At 41.7% G+C, this 19,242-nt stretch overlaps 1 protein-coding gene across 1 annotated transcript in view; it reads right to left on the bottom strand.

Moving 5' to 3' along the window:
- The window catches only part of RET (ret proto-oncogene), a 132,524-nt gene that overhangs the window by 45,054 nt on the left and 68,228 nt on the right, over window positions 1-19,242 (bottom strand). Inside the window, exons 2-6 of the mRNA XM_084635231.1 lie at window positions 8,448-8,699; window positions 6,926-7,219; window positions 6,362-6,603; window positions 3,342-3,543; window positions 1,351-1,550 (exon numbers count right to left, since the gene is read on the bottom strand). Of these exons, the coding sequence (XP_084491357.1) occupies window positions 1,351-1,550; window positions 3,342-3,543; window positions 6,362-6,603; window positions 6,926-7,219; window positions 8,448-8,699 (1,190 nt within the window). The remainder of the gene's footprint in view (window positions 1-1,350; window positions 1,551-3,341; window positions 3,544-6,361; window positions 6,604-6,925; window positions 7,220-8,447; window positions 8,700-19,242) is intronic.

The raw sequence follows: 19,242 nt of genomic DNA, 5'->3' as shown, positions 1-19,242 counted from the left end.
GCTCTGTGGAAGAGAGTCTATAGAGAACAATGCTCCTAGAATGCCCATGTGGAAGATGGTTAAACACCTGGTAAGCTAGAGTGGTGGGTTTAGTGGTTTTAGATCTGTTTTCTCTTAAATGCTCTGGTTCTAAATAAATAATTATTTGCTTTAAGGAGCTGTTTGGTCACTGGTTACTATTGTCATTGACCTGGACGGAAAACAACTGCAGGATATGAGTCTAAATCAGCCCTGCTAGAAATTCATGAATAGTACCAGGGGACTGCATCCCAGGTATGGGAGAATCAGGGGATTCCACCCTGAGCCAGGTGATGGCTAGAGACTGCAACTGGAAGTGGGTGACCTCCACAAGACTAGGAGACATCAGAGGTGTAGTTCACCTCGTAACTGTGACAAGGTCATATTTACATTATGCATTACGATAGCTCACTTCTGTTTAATGTCTGACAAGGCTTCGGTTGGAGCTATGTGTATATTGGAAAACACATACTCACATCTCTGACTTCTCAAGCCTCCCTTATCCCAGGTGCTAGGGCCATCCACCAAGGACAAGCGCTTGGCCTGTCAGCTGGAAATCTGTCCTATCAGAGCTAGGCAGACCAGGAGAAGCCCACCTAGAAGCGGGTGGCAATGTCCACCTGACGGGTAGAATCCACCTTTTTGTTTCTGTGCAAAGAAGTGGGAATGCTGACACTATCTTCTGCAAACTTTGGGAAGGAACAGATGCAGTGAGGATGAAGCCAAGCTTGGAAGCATTTTTTAAGACACTGCTCACTTTCAGAAGTACCATGCTTCATTTCAAAGACTCAGATTTGATGATCATATCAGAGTACAGCCATCTAAAAATTCTCTGCTTCCAGATTAGCTGGTGCTAGTTTCTAGAGCCACTCAGACTGGATGTTGGCAAAGCAGTAATCACATATAAGTGTGATAGTGATCCGGAGGGTCACAATGCTTTGTTATTTAGATCATAAACTCTTTGCGGCAGGGACTGTCCCTGACTATGTATTTGTACAGCACCTTGCAAAATGAGGCTCTGTAATACACACATCATTTTATACACGGGTGAAAATGAGGCAAAGAGAAGCAAAGTGACTTGCAGGCCAGTAGCAGAATCAATATGACAACCTAAGTTTCCTGAAACCCAGTCCAGGGTTCTAACTACTAGGTAACATTGCCTCAGGGTCAGAACAGATTTGCAATGTCATCTGGTATTTGTGGACCTTTCTGAAATCCTGAAGGGTTGTTTTTTTGTTTTTTTTATGTACACATTTCCCTTCAAGCTGTCTCACTTTTACAAGGTTTATCTTCAACAATGCCAAAATCAAAAGCAATTAAGACAGTCCTTACCTGTGCAAAACGTTCAGCATTTCTGTTCACCGCGAACTGGTAAGTCACATTAGAGAACTGAATGCTGACGGGAAGAATGGAGACATTGAAGTGGAGCATCACAGATCTTTCAGGGCCATGAAACTCTGTGTCATTCACCAAAACATCCAACTGGAAGGAACGGTTCTCTGTGACTGAAATATTTTTATTCAGCATCAGTTCTGCAAAAGAGAAGATTGGCTTTTCACATGTTGATGCATTTTTAGGCAGCACAAAATCCCAACTATAAATATCAAATCTATTCTTCAAGCACAGGCTCATGGCATACTACTAGTGTGACAGGGTCAGGCCAGATGGCTATAGGAGAGTAATAGAAGGCAGATATATTAGCCCCAGGCTAAATAGGTCCCTTTTCCCCGGGTAGGGTAACAGGGAATGTTCCAGAACAATCAGGAACCTTCTGAAGACAAGTAAGACAGGCTGATTAGAACACCTGCAGCCAATCAAGAAGCTGCTAGAATCAATTAAGGCAGGCTAATCAGGGCACCTGGGTTTTAAAAAGGAGCTCACTTCAGTTTGTGGTGTGCGTGAGAGGAGCTGGGAGCAAGAGGTGCTAGGAGCTGAGAGTGAGAACGTGTACTGTTGGAGGACTGAGGTGTACAAGCATTATCAGACACCAGGAGGAAGGTCCTATGGTGAGGATAAAGAAGGTGTTGGGAGAAGGCCATGGGGAAGTAGCCCAGGGAGTTGTAGCTGTCGCACAGCTGTCCCAGGAGGCACTCTAGACAGCTGCATTCCACAGGGCCCTGGGCTGGAACCCGGAGTAGAGGGCGGGCCCGGGTTCCCCCCAAATCCTCCCAACTCCTGGTCAGACACAGGAGTCGTCGACCTGGACTGTGGGTTCAGAAAAACGGCCAAGCTGAGGCTGCCGTGAAGCTCCAAGGTGAGCAAATCTGCCAATAAGTGCAAGACCCACCAAGGTAGAGCAGGAACTTTGTCACACTAGGTAAAGGGAGAGGTTGAATTAAAACTAGAAATATAGATATTCTCCCATTCCATTCAACAAAAAGTGCCTAAAGATATGTCACAACTAAAGCTGGTTGGGAATGTTTTGGTGAAACGGTGCTTATTAGAAAAATGTGGATTCATCAAAATCAACATTTTTCACAGGAACGTTTCACATATCTTCTGGTCAATATGAGAGATACCCACCACAGAATAGCCAACAGCCTGGTGGTTAGGACTATGATCTGGGATGTGGCGATATGTCTACGCAGCAAAAAAAAAAGACCAGCAGCAGTGACTTTCAGAGCCCAGGTCAATGGGCTTGAGCTGAAGAGCTAAAAATAGTGTAGACTTTCAGGCTGAGGCTGGAGCCTGGGCCCCTCCAGCCTTCCTGGGTTTCAGCACCCTGGCTCCAGCCCAAGCCCGAACATCTACACTGCTATTTTCAGCCCAGCAATGTGAGCCTGAGTCAGCTGACCCACTGTGTTGTGGGTTTTGGCTTTTTTTTTGGCTGGGTAGATGTATACTGGGGGACCCAAGTGAGTGCCCTCCCCATCTGGCTATTAGCTATTTTGGAGCAAGCGGATGGGCCTCTCTCTGTTTTTTCATGATTTTTTTTCAAAATGCCTCCGTTTCTCCCCAATGTGAAACTGGAAAATCTTAAAAATCTCAAAAATGTGTGTGGTAGAGGAAAAATGTTTCCCATCCAGCTGTAGTCATTAGCTTAGAATCACATTCTGAAATGCAATACAATCAGAACTTCTCTTGGCTAGTCAACACATAATGCAACTGTCAGATTCCTATACAGTCACTGTGTTATACATAGGAGGAAAGACTGTAATATCAGAATCCCCTCTTTCAGTCCCAAATATCTGTTCTGATACTGGGATTTTCTGTCTCATTTTCCATCGGCTTGGTATTTTCCAGATGCATAGAAAAGTGAAATACAATTTTGGGCAATTATAAGCAAAGCAATTTCACTCTTTGTTAGAAGGAAGAGACCTTACTGTATTCATGCAGTGTTCCCCTCACTTGGCTGCCATTGGGGCTGAAATAGATCTCGTGGAAGATGTGATCCACCCGAAATGTTTCGCTAATCCACGGATCAGTTGTACTGATGGTGCCTGTGTACTTCTTTCTGCTGCTTTCAATGGGGAAAATAGGTGTGGTGTCTGCATCACACACAGTCAGTGTGGCTAGGACAGTTCCCTACAAGAAAATCATAGACAATATGGGGAAAAATCAATGACTGCCACACTATCTTTTTTCCAGATTTGCTTTCTGGTTTACTGTCTGAATAAGTGATACAATCTGGAGACCAAAGTCCTGTCCATATAAAGCTCCCTGACATTCTGTACAAATCCACTTCCATTCAAAGTCTTTGTAGGTCTTTAACAGAAAGGGCAAAGATTGATGATCCTACCGCTTACCACCTATTTGGTGACAGATGAGCACTGTAACAGCATTTCATAAAGCCAGTGAATTGCAAAATTACTGTAGCAACAGTCAGTTTTGAGACCTATGTAAAGACAGCATATCTGATTCCAGCAATCCCCAACTAGTGGTCTCAATGACCCCAGAGACTTTGTAGCTAGGATGATCTTTGGGGTAATTTTGCAACTCTGGTATATCACTGAATAAACATGAGGTGATGCACAGAATGAAAAGCCAAGTGAAAAATATGGGACTGCCAATATTGGCTCAGGTCAGCAAGGTGAGGAGGGGCGGGGGGAGTCCTCACGGAACCAGCTACTGATCCTCATTCTCTGGCTGGTTCTGCACCAACTCAACCTCACAGAGTTTAGGGTGGCTTGAATTCTCAGCTGTGTGAATGGCAAGAAGGGTTGGAACACACAAGAGGATGTGTCCCATGTAGTGCAGTCTCCACTCCCTAAGACATGCAGTTCACTCTCTGTTATGTGCTGTGGGATTTTTAAAAAAATTTAATCCCCAATTTACAGAGAATGGCTGGGATAGCAGAGATTTTTCTCCCTTAGCTCCCGGGAGAGACTAATTAAGTGGCTGTGCTCAAATGTAATACTGGACGTTTGAAGGCAGAAGTAATAGGATCATACCTTGCTTTCACTCATCAAAATAAAAAAATAATCCTCAATATTCTTGTTGCAGGTGAGCAACAAATCCACATTTAAAAGTCAGGGAAGAAGAAATAGAGGCCGCATGACATAACTAAGGCCCCACAGAGAGTTAGTAACAGAAGGATGATCAGAAATCAGATGTTCTAGGCTCCCAGTCTTGTGCTCATTCCACTAGATTGCTCTTTATTGACTCTACACTAGATTTCTGATTACCTGGCAGTAGGCCTCAAACTCATTTTGTACAGTTATAATTCCATTGGCCATTGAGATTCCCATACAAATCCCTTCTCCTTTTAAGTTTGAATATACAAATTATCAGAGGTATTTTGGAAGTTTTCCGGCAACAGATTTTTCTGCTGGAAAACACTGAATTAATTAAATCAAAATGTTTCATGAGAATAAATTGATTTTGTCAAGGTTTATTTCAACTATATTATACATCATATTAAAGTCAAAAATATTTCACTGCATGACAAATACTGAGATTTCTGCTTTTCATCCTGATTTGAGAAGAAACAAAATTTCAGAGGCAGAAGTTTCCATGGGATGGGAATTCCATTTTTCAAGCAGCTCTACTAGTTATGCCCATCAGTGTGTGGAACTGATATGTCAAGCCTGTAGGTGGCAGCAAACATCCAAAATTGTATACTCTCTTTCCAGACCAGATATGCAAAATCCAGTTTACTTCCAAGGGAAAGAAATACAGCTATTAGAGAAATATTATTACACAGAAATCCCTGGAGGGAAGTGACTGAGTACTTGCTGGAATTTTATGCATGGCTTATGATGAACGCACATTGAAATGGCTCAAGCATAACAACCATCTACTAAAGCTTTTATGAGCGTTTCTTCTCCCAGAGTAAGTCCCAGCTGAATGTTATTCTACTAGTTTTATACATATGTATCTTGGGTTTCACCTATAAAGCCATACGAGAAATGTGCCTACTTTCAGGCTGGACTCTATTCACTGTAGCAGGAGGGGTGCCATGGAGTACAGAGGGGGTGGAGGTGGTAAAGGGTTGTCAATGAGCAACCTTCAGCTACAGAACAAGATCCTACCCTTGGCCCTGAATACTCTGGCATTGTTGACTTTCAGTGGACACTGCAAGAACCATAATTTTGCCTAGATATCTGAGGAAGGTTTATGTAGGATGGGAGTGTTGGTGGGGAAAGTTGGTTAGCGTTTGAGGTGGAGTTTTCCAGGAAGTTGCTGCTGGTTTTGTTCTGTTTGTATGTGTTTTTTATAAGTAACACCAAAAGATGTCCAAGGCAGCAGACAGGTGCCTGTTTAAATCCCATTGTAAATAAATAAATAAAAGAAATATCAATTGATATTCACAAATATACATTATATGAGGAGCTGGTAGCAATCCCAATATTTAGATTCCCTAAGACCTTCCGTAACAAAAGATTCCTGAAACCCTTTTATTTGAGAAGCTCTCACCTCTTCTTTGTTTGAAGTAGGCCTTTGACACAATGCCTCTTTGTGTGCATGCATTATGGTACAGTATTTAATTACACACGCTATTGTTTTCCACAGAACCCAGGCCTCAGTCAGTGTACTTGCACAAAGAAGAATCATGGTTGCATGGACAGCTATAAATCTTGCATTTCTTAACTTCTCAGTGATTGACTTTCCCACCTAAATTATATTTTAACATAGCTTTTTGTATGTAATATATAGGCAGATATACACACACAGGGAAATCTGTCAAATGACCACTCAGATAATTAGTCACTCAGTGGAGGTGGTCATCACATTCCTCATATTATTACTATTATTAGGCAGTCAGAGCTCTCTGGACTGTATCGTAAATTAGGGCATATGATGCTGAGAGCTAACATACAAGGTCTGAAGTTTCCATGTAGACATGCCTAACCCACAGCATTTCCACTGAACATCTCAGAGTCCAAGCAGAAGAGAACTCTACCTCTTTTCTGTTGAATTCCACAACAGCATCCGTCGTGCTAGTGCCATTGGGAAGGAAGGGGGCAGAGTCATCTTCATCTAACACATTGACCAGGAAGGGCACCTCGACCTGCATCTCCTTGGAGCCCTCTCTCACTGTACACTTGGCGATCAGCTCGTACCTCTCTCTTTCTTCCCGATCCAAACGCTGCACAACACTCACGCCTGTGGTGTTCTCATTGTAGCGAAAAGGCAGCCCATCAACTGAAACAACACATGCAGAGCATAAACTGGAATAATCCTTTCCTATTAGTGGTGTGTGATTATTCTCCTCTTTGACATACTGGTGTGATCCCAATGAAGCCATTTGGGTTGCATCCATGTAGAGGGAAGAATTTCACTCTGTATTATGAAAATCAGTCTAGGAAGAGATATGGAGGAAGGCGGAGGAGCTATATCAGGGGCACAAGAGGAAGTCTACAGGACTTGTGTGGAAGCAGAGTAGAATAACCAACAGAAGAGAGATCTGCTCCATTAAAAATCTCATTAATATGACTGTGACTGAATGGTTTACCTCCAGTTTTACCTGCTAGTAATTTGTAGGAAATGCTGACATTCTGGCACAGGTGATATATTGGGGGTAACTGAAGCTGATGAAATGTACCAGGTGGTTTATTCTCCTTGATGTGAAAGGAGAGATCCATTTCTGAGAAACAAAGCTCCCTTGATGTCAGAGCATTGCAAGCTGGTACAGTGGCATTGAGGATGGAGAGATGCACCAGGGCAGAAATGGGCGTCTCACATTCCTTCTCTTGGAAGGGCTGAGATGAAAGGTAGACATGAAATGTCACCTTTGGTAATGACACCCAATTTCTTCCAACTGCAAGAACAGAAACAAAGAAACAGTTGACAAAGAAACAAGCAAATATTCCTCTTAATATTTTCCTTCCATCAGCCATTATTCTACAGTGAACCAAGTAGTTCAGTGACAATACCCGATGTTTGGCACCTCTGAAAATAAGGCCCTACATGTTTGAAGTTGGGCCAAGCCACCCAAAATTACAGGCTAATGTGGAAAACATGGTTCTTACAGGTTCTCCTATTCCTTTAGCTTATCACACTACCCCACAGTGGAACCCTACTGATCTCTGAAACTGATCCAGAAGTAAAGGCCAGTTCAGTGACAATACGTGATGTTTGGCACCTCTGAAAATAAGGCCCTACATGTTTGAAGTTGGACCAAGCCACCCAAAATTACAGGCTAAGGTGGAAAATATGGCTCTTATAGGTTCTCCTATTGCTTCAGACTATCTGACTACCCCACAGTGAAAGCCTTTTCAGCAGCCTTTACTTCTGGATGTTTCTTTACACCACTTTCTCCTCCCTCATCTAATGCTACCTAATTTCCTCGGGGATCAAAACCACCAAGATATAGGTTCTGTCTATTGAATGCAAGAGGAGAATGGAAACAATTCATTTCTATGGTTCAATGGTATGCGGTTCTTACAAAAAAAAACACCTCACTTCAATCCCAAGCAATATAAATAGGCATCACTTAACCCCTTCAGCAGAGGTTCATTTACTACCCCATAAAAAAAGTGCTCCAGATAGCTGGGTCTTTGTAACTAAAGGTTTTGCTTATATTAGAAAAGTTGCACCAATTTAACTAAAATCAGTCTATCTGAACTGATGCAGAAATAAAATTTTAACCAACACATAAATGGATATAACTTGTTGGTAAATTACTAAATAAGAATAAACTTGCAAGGATTAAAAATGGTTTAAGTGTGTCTTCTTTGGGGTCTAGACTAGGTTCATTACATTGATTTAGTTAAACTGATGAAACTTTCCTGATGAAACAACACCATTTGACAACTAATGCAATTTCTTCTCAGCCTTAGTGTTCATTTTGGCTTTAATACCACTGTGTCTATCTGAGGATTCTTTTCAATCCCAAAATTCATTTAAAGTAAACAAACAGTTCTTCCAATCTGACCCCTAAGTATTGACTTGCTATTCATATGCTGCTGGATAAATCCCATTAGATGTAAGTGTTTAGCTTCAACTCTGGACATTATCGCAACTGCAGCTACTCCTCTCAGACTTACACAGGATATCGAAGTCTCCTCTATCCAGACTCTTATTGAGGTAGAGAAGCCCTGTTTTTTCTTTGATTTGAAACCAATGATTTTCATAGGCTCCAACGCGATAGATAAAGAGATGCTGGCACAGCTGAAAGTGGGCCACTTCCCCATGTGAATCCCTCAAGGCACGGATGTGCAATAGTGGCGTACCGGCTGGTTGATCAATGTAGACAGTCTCAGAATAATCTTTCCTAGGGAAGTAGAGACCAAAGGAAGCTGCAAAGGAACACAAACAACAGGAGAACTGTTAAAGCTGAATGAACTCTGGGTAGACATTGTCGTAAGAGGTGCATTTCTAAAGAATTGGAAGCTCCATTTAGTAAGTGCATAGGAAGATATAAGAGCCGACCCAGATCCTGAGCTGGTGTAAATTGGTATAGCTCTACTGAGTTCAATGGCACTACCTCAATGTTTATCAGTTGAGGATTTGACCCATAATTTATGTACAAGCTATGAGAATTCCCCCTAGAAGCCAAATTGCTTAGTTGTAAACAAGACCATAGCCACAGCAGAGAGCCTAATGGAGCATTTCTTGTCAAACTTCAGATAAATTCACATCAGCAATTCCCAGCTGCTTTTCCATTCTCACACAAATTGTTTTCTTCTCTGAATATCATCATTTATGGTGAAATCTTATTGAGGAAATAAATACAGTTAGATGAAAAAACATTAGGAGGTACTGCTGTAAAATGAATCTCACCCTTTCAAGTCACACAGTCCAAACACTCAATTTCTATCCAGAGGAAAAACGTGCAAGTACATCAGGGGCTTTCAAACTTTTCCCTAGTGTGGACTTCTTTTTAAGTAGTGATTTTTCTTGTGGACACCTCCTTTCCCATACAAACCAACCAATCCACCCTACACCTTTCCTAAAGTAAGTGGTACTCCACTCAACTAAATAAATCCATAGATTATCAGGCCAGAAGGGACCAGTCTGACTTTCCCACATAACACAGGTCATGGGATTTCCCTCAATTAACTCCTGTTTGAGCTGGAACATATCTTTTCAGAATAACATCCAATCTTGTTTTTAAAATGTTCAGTAATGGAAAAATCTACCCCAGCCTTTCATAAAATTCTTCCAATGATTAATTACCCTCGCTGTTGAAAATTTGCACCTTATTTCTAGGCTGAATTTATCTAGCTTCAACTTTCAACCATTGGATCTTGTTATATCTTTCACCAGTAGATTGAAGAGCCCTCTATTATCACTGTTCTGTTCCCCAGGGAGGTGCTTAAGTAATATTACAACTCATACAAAGATATAGGTCTCAGAGATATAAAAACTCAGGATTGATAACACCAATTAAGGTTAGAGAAATTTAATCTCTCTCTAATGCAATGGGTGCGACTGACCCATTGTGCCTCTGTACTGTTTATTTCCTCTCCCTGGTTGTAGACATTTACATTAATTTGGATTCATTCACCCTGTGTGAATTCATTTGAGAGCGTAGTAATTGTCTGGTTTCACCCACATAGTTGCTATTAGGGCATTTAGTGCACTGGATGAGCTACAATACATGTTGTGATAGGCATGTGTAGGAGTCTTAGATCTTGAAAGGTGTGTTGTGATGGGAGGTGGGGGTGGGTGTTGATCATTGATACAGCTTTGATTTGGCCTGACCAGGTCTGTGGGGAGCTTGCTTCTGACTATGAGCTTGGGGAGGTTGGGGGGCTGTTTGGACGCCAGAAGAGGGGGCTCAGGAAATATTTCTTTCAGGATGGGGTTCTCATTGAGTATGGGTTGTAGTCAGGGGTAAAAGTAAGTCTAGGGACTTACCGGTACAGGGCTGGACTGGGGGGGGTCAGAGCCAGCCCCGGACCACCCTGTACCGGTAAGTGCCTCCTTCCCCCTCCTCTCCCCTCCTCCCCCCGCCCAGGTAACAGCAGCAGCCGGGGGCTCTGGCAGCAGTTTAAAGGGCCCAGGGCAGTAGCGAGGGCCAGAACCCTGGGCCCTTTAAATCATCCCCGGAGCCCCACCACCGCTACTCCATGGCTCCAGCAGCAGGGCTCCAGGGACGGGACTCCGACCGCCACTACTGCCCTGGGCCCTTTAAATCATCCCCGGAGCGTGCCAGAGCCTTGGGGAAGTGGCGGTGGGGCTCTGGGGACGATTTAAAGGGCCCAGGGCTCAGCCACCGCTACCACCCCGGGCCTTTTAAATCACCGCCCCAGCCCTGCCGCCACTACCCCAGGGCTCCAGCAGCAATTTAAAGGGCCGGGGGCTCCAGCCGCTGCTGGGAGCCGCAGACCCTTTAAATTGCGCCTGGGGAAGCTGATCCACCCCGGTACGGTGCACCAGGGCGTACCGGCTTACTTTCACGTCTGGTTGTAGTTGTTGGATACTAAGGGTTCCCTGTAGGGGCAGGTGACAACTAGGGGTGTGTGGTTAGAAGGGGTTTTATTTCTGTATTGAAGCAGGTTCTCTTGAGGTATTTCGGTGAGCCATGCCATGATGTGATGTGATCTATTTTTGTGGTGGAGTGTCCTTGTTTGGTGAAGGCAGTTTTGAATGTGTTCAGGTGTATATCCTGGACTTTCTCCTCGCAGCATATTCTGTGGTATCTGAGTACCTGAAAAGCACTATGCTCTCAAATGAACTCACACAGGAAAATGATAAAAGACAAAACACCACACCACCTGTGGGTGAACACTTTTCACAAAGCGATCACTCTATATCTGACCTATAAGTCCTCATAGGAAACCTACACAACACTTTCAAAAGACGAGCCTGGGAGCTTAAATACATAACTTTGCTGGACACTAAAAATCTGGCCTGAACAGACACACTGAATTTATGGCTTATTACAACAATCTGTAACCCACTTACAACTGTTGCCCCCTAGCTGCTCCCCTCCCCTTCTTTTCCTCCCTGTGACTGAAGGGATGTTAACGGCCCTCTTGACCTTGAATGCTAAACAATCTGTTCCACCTTATATTTAGCTGTGACACTCTGAATTAGTTTCCTAGACTCGAAGAAGAGCTCAGCATAAGCTCGAAAAGCTTGTCTCTCTCACCAGCAGAAGTTGGGCCAATAAAAGATATCACCCCATCCATTTTATTGGTGCAAAGCCCTTTTTGCTCAAAACTGGGCCCACTTTTACTGGACATTTTTCCATGATGATGCATTTCCGCCCCAGCAGAAATGGGAAGTAGGCTGCCAAAGCATCTCCAGAATAGTAATGGGCTAACATTTCCTCATTACTGAAGGATTACTGAAGGATCCATTTTAAAGAAGGAAAAGGAAGATGGCAAACCCACTGTGAATTAAAGGCCTATGATGTAACTTGGAAACACTACACAAGCCACAGTATTCTCTCTCGTGATTACATCAGCAGCATTGCTGCATGGAATTACATCCTCAGGTTTTACAGTTGGCTGTTATTTAGCTACATGTAATTTGCATTAAATAAATTAATAAAGCAGGCAAAAACTTACCAAAATAATGTTCAATTAAGAAGGCAGCCAGCTGTAATCTTTTAAAAAAAGCATACAATAAATTTTTGGCAGCCGGTGGGTAGCAGGGAGCTAAAAACCAGTGACTCCTGAGTTAAAGTCCCCCTCCAACTTCTTTTCTTTGAAAGGAAAATATTATTTTCCGTCTGCTATATTTCCTTTTAGCATGTATCTAGTTCATAAACTAGATTCATGAGCATTCTTCCTAAATTTTCCATGCATCTCTTTCGGTCTCCTACTTTTGTAATTGCAAGAAACCTTTTCTAATTTTTTTTAAAAGAGCGTTTTCTGCAAAACAATTTCCATTTGATATTCAGCACTGAGATTTTGTCAGCAACATGCACTGTTTAATAAAGATACCGTCAAAGATATACTTTTGGCCCATTCAATCTACTGTTGCTTCTAACTGAAGGCTATGCAAACATTGTGTCCACACATCATTGCAACTCAATATTTTCAGGAATACAAGCGTTAAATATGTATAACATACCTTAGGAGAGATATACTTCTATCAGAAAGATGCAAAGAGGAGTGAAAAAAATTATTTAAGGTGGTACAAGATGTAACAAAATAGAGATAAATTAAGGAAGGTAAGACTATACAAACCAAAAAGGAGGCAAGGTCCCTGCCTGTGGTCTAAATTTAACCGGAATGTTGGGGGAAACTCCTCTTGGTGAGATCCAAATAAATTATCCAGTAGTAGGAGGGAAGACGACATGAACTAGTAGAACTTTTCCATCACTAACTCCTATGATTCAATTCAAATACAGGTTTGCTTTATGTACCTTTTAATACTGTACTGAATTGATTGTTGATTAAAAATTAAAACATTAAAATACACCACTGTGCATTTTCAATGGAGACACTATTCCTACTCAGTTAGGCCAGTAAAGTTTGTAACAGACAACTGAGCCAAATCTCGTTCACCTAACAAGGAGTCGTCCTATCACAAGAAGAAAGCAAACCAGGCTTGTCAAAAAATGTTACCAGTTACGATTTCTGTGTTTCAGCATGAGAATTTTACTTAATTGGAACCCTGAGATCTAGAACACTGAAGTGCTTTTCAGAACACCTCCATTCCATTTAAGTAATTGAGATCCTTGCAAAAACTAATGAACATGTTTAACTTTATGCATCTGAGCAGTTTCACTGTAAAGTGGCTACTCCGATGCTTGAATTTCATCATCAGCCAGACTTTCAAAAGAGCTCAGAATTTTGGGTGCTGAGCGCTTTTGAGGATCTGGTCCCTTGAAAATCTGGCTCTGAATTCTGCCCCTAAGTGTTTACAGGATCACAGCTTTAAATAGTACAGAGACTAGTAATTCATTGTATATTTAACCTTCCTCTTTTTAAAACAAACAAACCCAAATTGTCATAGATAGTAGCTCACAGTAGGAACTCACTTACTAGACAGGCCAGTCCTCGCTTACAAACAGCCCCCCAACCTGAAGCAAATACTCACCAGCAACCACACACCACACAACAAAAACACTAACCCAGGAATCTATCCTTGCAACAAAGCCTGTTGCCAACTCTGTCCACATATCTATTCAAGGTACACCATCGTAGGACCTAATCACATCAGCCACACCATCAGGGGCTCGTTCACCTGCACTTCTACCAATGTGATATATGCCATCATGTGCCAGCAATGCCCCTCTGCCACGTACATTGGCCAACCGGACAGTCTCTACACAAAAGAATAAATGGACACAAATCAGACATCAAGAATTATAACATTCAAAAACCAGTCGGAGAACACTTCAACCTCCCTGGTCACTCAATTTCAGACCTAAAAGTCGCAATTCTCCAACAAAAAAAATTCAAAAACAGACTCCAATGCGAAACTGCAGAATTGGAATTAATTTGCAAACCGAACACCATTAAATTAGGCTTGAATAAAGACTGGGAGTGGATGGGTCATTACACAAAGTAAAATCTATTTTCCCGTGCTATTTCCCCCTACTGTTACTCACACCTTCTTGTCAACTGTTTGAAATGGGCCATCCTGATTATCACTACAAACGTTTTTTTTCTCCTGCTGATAACAGCTCACCTTAATTGATTGGTTTGGTCTCGTTACAGTTGGTATGGCAACACCCATTTTTTCATGTTCTGTGTGTGTGTATGTGTGTGTATATATATATATATATATATATATATATATCTTCCTACTGTATTTTCCACGGCATGCATCTGATGAAGTGGGTTTTAGCCCACAAAAGCTTATGCCCAAATAAATTTGTTAGTCTCTAAGATGCCACAAGTACTCCTCATTTTTTTTTGGTTGTCCTTTGAATAACAGTTAATTGAAGAGATATGCTTGAAGATTAATTAATCAAGACAACTGATATCTAGACATGTTCAAAAATATTTGGCAAATCATCACCACCACTGAAAATTCAGTTACATTGCACCTGCTACTCTTCTTCCTTTGCTGATGGCATTGTGTCTTGCAAGTAGGGTTGGGAGAATCAGTTTCAACAAAGTTAGAAATCCACTTAAAACTTTGAAGTTCATTTCTGAAAAGAAATATAACAAAACTTATCTAAGGTCTAATAATTCTGCTAGGCACTTCTAGGTTTTGGCCAGGAACAGAAGTGACAATATTATACATTACCACCTATTTTTGTGTTTTTTCTGAGTCCTGACCTGAACAAGAAGCAGTTCAAACATCAAAAGAAAAAATGTAATCTCCAAGGAGCCAGATTTTTAAAAAGATGAGTTTTTGCAGATTCAAATTGTTCAGGTCAGATTCAGCTAAGCATTCAAACATACAATGGCGTATCTGAACCAAAGCCAAATTCCAGCATCTTCCTGCCCTACTCACAGGGTGCACAGGAATGCACTTCATACAGTTACTTATATAACATGTATTAAATATACTTGTTTTCTCATTTTGGTTGAAAAATTTGCAACTTGGAAAATTTCAACCAGTTCTATTTTCTCAGGTTCTGTCTTAGCTTGGAACACTGTGTATTTGTTGTTTTCCATTTGTGACAAAGTTCCTCCTCTGCCTTGGTGGATCCTGCGCTTTCTGGCAGATTTGCTCACCTCAGAGGTTCACGGCAGCCCTCAGTTTGGCTCCTTTTGTCAGTGGTACAAACCTGCCGTTCACTCAGCTAACTTTATCACTGGCCAGCATAGGGAAAGGGAGGAGAACAATCCCCTCAGTCTTTGCTGATCCACCAAGCGGGTCGGGGGACAGGCCAGAGACCTTCCACTCTGGTGGGACTCACAGTCCAGGTCAACTCCTCCTGTATCCAATAGGGAGTTGGGGGGATGTGGGGAACCCTGGCCTGCCCTCTAATCTGGATTCCAGCCAAGGGCCCTGGGGATATCAGCTATCTACAACATCTCCTGTAACAGTTGTGTGACAGCTACAACTCCCTGGGCTACTTCCCCATGGTCTCCCGCCAGCACCTTCTTTATCCTCGCCCCAGGACCTTCCTCCTGATTCCAGATAGCGTTTGTACTCCTCAGTCCTCCAGCAGCATGCCCTCTCACTTCCCACTCTTTGCACGCCCCCCTCACTAACTGAAGTGAGGTCCCTTTTAAACCAGGTGCCCTGATTAGTCTGCCTGTCTTAATTGATTTTAGCACGTTCCTGATTGTTCTAGAACGCCCCTGTTACTTTACCCAGGGGAAAGGGACCTGCTTAATCTGGGGTTAATATTTCTATCTTCTAGTACTCTCCTGTAGCCATCTGGCCCGACCCTGTCACACATTATAATCAGAGCTAGCCAAAATATTTAGCATTTTAACTTTATTTTTAAACATACATTACATATTTTTCTTGAAAAAATTATCCATTTTCAGATGGATGATAAAATTTTCAAAAGCACTTAAGCAACTGAGGAGCTTATACCCTCTTTTCAGTAGGGCACTTAGGAAATTAAGTCTCATGGAAAGTTAGATTCTTAATGCCTAAGTCACTTTTTGAAAATGGAACTTCGGTGCTTCTGACATTGTGAAAGCAATTCAAATTAGATTTGAATACAACCTTACACTTACAGCGGGGATTTCCATCAGAGAATTTCACATAACTATACAATTAATATTCAAAATTTCTCTGGAAGGTGCTATCAGCCCCATTTTATTGAAGGGGAAACTGAGGCACAGACTACATTCATTGATCCAAGTTACAAAACAAATCAGTCGTAGAGCTAGGAACAGAACCCAGATCTCCTGAGTCATGTTCCTGTGCATTATCCAAAAGACCATGCCAATAAGAAGAAGAAGCCTCCTGCTTTTCTTCAGTACCATTACTTTATGTTTACATGTACATTTGATGCAATACTTTGACAGTTTCATCCAGTTACATCTGAGCTTTGATTTTCACTTACTCCACACTCAAGCTGTAGTACAAGAGGTTTGCAAATAGCAGAGTTACTAACCAATGAAGCTTCCCAGAATCCAAATGCTGCATTTGAATAAACCTAGAATATCTCACCTCCCTGATCAATGGGTATAACGTCCATTGGCATTTAAAGAAATTATGCGTACATATCCCTAGTAAAAAGAAATATGACATTATGCAAAATATGGAGTAGAGTCAGAATCTGGTAGAACATTAGGTGTACCCATTTGCACAGATCTCTGTGATTGTGGAAGTTAGAAAATATTACAGAATCTAATTTTTATTTAAAACACTATTTTCACAGTTGTGTGTGTGTTTTTAATCCCTTAATTGTCACATGCCTCTTTATCTAAGTGCATTGTACTCAGATGGTCTTCTTTTGCGGTTCTCAATTAATATATTTTTAAAGCTTTAAAGGACCATTATGACCATATCATCTGATCCTGCATAACACAAACCAAAGAATAAATCTATGTAACCCAATAATTTCTGCTTCACACCCATAACTTCTCTTTGAGCTAAAGCATATAGTTTAGAAAGATGTCCAGTCTTCATTTAGAGAATTCAAGTGATGGAGAATCCCCACATCCCTAGGTAAGTTGATCCAATGATTAATTACCCTCCCTGTTAAAAATGTGCGCCTTATTTCTCGTCTGAATTCATCTAGCTTCAACTTGCAACTACTGGCTCTGGTTAGCCTTATTCTGCTAGATGTATGGGTAATCTTACCCACCACATTTCATGTGCTGAAATATGAACTGCATTAACAGAGCTTTAATTGGTTTGTGAGTTAAAATAATAGGGAAAATGATTCTCAGCAGCAATATGGAAACTGGAACAAGAGTTGGTTTTCTTTCAACTAATAATAATATACATATGTGACACAACCAATTTCCTCTAGCAAAATTTACTCAGGCCTTCTCCATATTGTTGAGGGATAGTGTTACAATTCATGAGAAACAAACCTTTCCCTGATGTGGAAAGAATATTGAAGAATTTACTCTATGCCTTACTGAAATGGGTGTATGATTACATTAATAACATGCCCCTCTCAAGTCAGGACATTTGTAGAGTAGAGGAGAAAATGATATTAGCTGACAAACATGGGAGTGTGCTGTTAATATTCCACCATTTGTGGCACAGCATCAGATTTCAACAATCAATTAGATGTGGGGGGGTTAGCACTGTGTCCCTATTTTGACTACTGTTTATTGGCCATTATGCTCCATTATGAATATTCATCTACCTGATGTTTGACTCAGAGCATGTGGCAGGGATACACTGTCAGTATCTGCAATCTGCCACAAAATTCCTCCCTTCCCACTTAGTCTGCAATAAGCTGTGCTCTTCTAGACCTTGCAGAAGAGGAGAATCAAGAAATCTACTTATCGAAAAACCAACACTTCTTCATGACCAAAATCCAAGTAAACCACTTGGCAAGACCATTATGTTGTCACATGCTGGGAATGTTTATACCTAGTTCCTGAAGAGTATACAGACAGTATGGAACAGAGTTCAACTCATATAGTTTGAAGGAGGGTCATGTGGAGTTAGGACCCTGCAAGAGTTATCTTTCCATGAGAAACTCTCTGAAAATACCTGCCAATCTTGTCCATTCCACAAGTATCAAATTGCCCTTCAGAAATACTTTTATGAGTCTCAGGGATATGTCATTTCTGACAGGATTGATTTAACAGTAGCCAGAGAAGGGACAAGCTGCATTTCATGCAGGGGAATCAATCCAGTGGCAGAATTTTAAATGAGGGGCTCTTGAGAGAAGCCCTCATCACCTCACTGGTGTTCAGGGGGGAAAAAGAGCAATCTCAGGAATAGAAACTGTCTCAGAAATAGTCCTTGTTGAGAATTATTAGGAGATGTGGAGTAAGAAGGCAGAATGCTAATAGTGATCAAGAGCATATGTGCTATTGCATAGACCCTGTACTATAATAATGCACTTCGAAGAGGATACTAGAACATCTGTGAATGGATCAAATATACACAATTTGGTTAAATCATAACTGCTCCATTGGGATAGCTGATACTTACAGTACATATCACTGCAGAGAGATAAATGCTTTCCTCTTTCATTACAACAGTTGGGAAAGGAAGTTTGTTGTTTATCTGTATTTATTTGAAAGCAAAGAAATTCTGAGCTAAAACTTGATCTACTGTAAGGTATTGCAGGGAAACTATGCCTACTGGATGCTTCAGAGTGCTGAGAGTTTGATTCAGCCTATAGTTATGCCATAATAAACCAGGGCAAAGGGCCTGCAGCAGAAGAAATTCTGCCCGGAGAGAGGTTGCAGCAGTGCATCTCCACTCCACCTGGACTCCCACAGCTGCAGCTCTATCCAGAAAGGGGCACCCCCAGCATAGTTTAAGGCGTCCTGTAGCCCCAGTGTCAGTTAAAGCTGTCCTCCCCCTGGACATCACGAGGGAGTCAATTCCCGCCTTAGGCAGAGTAACTCCTCTTCTTGCACGTGAATCAAGCCCTGTACGTGGTTATGCCTTGAGCCTAGACAATGTCTTACAAAGTCTTAGCCAATACTCTTTGCTTTATGAGGACTGAAATCAGATTCTGCCATTACTTCACTGAATGAAGTTTGTGCCATTATTACATTAGCAGAGCATAGCACCAATGGCAGGACAGGCTCATGCTGCCATGGTTACGTTCTATTTTTAGCACACTAGCTTGATGCCAGCTAGCCAAGTATGTCTCCTCGAGCTGGGACTCACCCACAGCTCCAAGTACAGACATAGCCTAAGTTTATATCTGAACTTCAGAGAGTTGAGTAGATTACTGGTAGCATTTCACCTGTAGTACACATGTAAAAATGACAGAAGGGATAGCGAGTGCAACAACAGCAATATAAATGGAATACATAGGTTTCATGCAATGTGGTACTTACATTTTCTCAGGAATTTTGAGGAGATAATGGTAGG

This window comes from Lepidochelys olivacea (genome assembly GCF_965140295.1).
Source record: "Lepidochelys olivacea isolate rLepOli2 genome assembly, chromosome: 7".
Taxonomy (NCBI): Eukaryota; Metazoa; Chordata; order Testudines; family Cheloniidae; genus Lepidochelys; species Lepidochelys olivacea.
The sequence above is the reverse complement of the archived record's forward strand: the minus strand, read 5'-3'. Positions and strand labels throughout refer to the sequence as shown.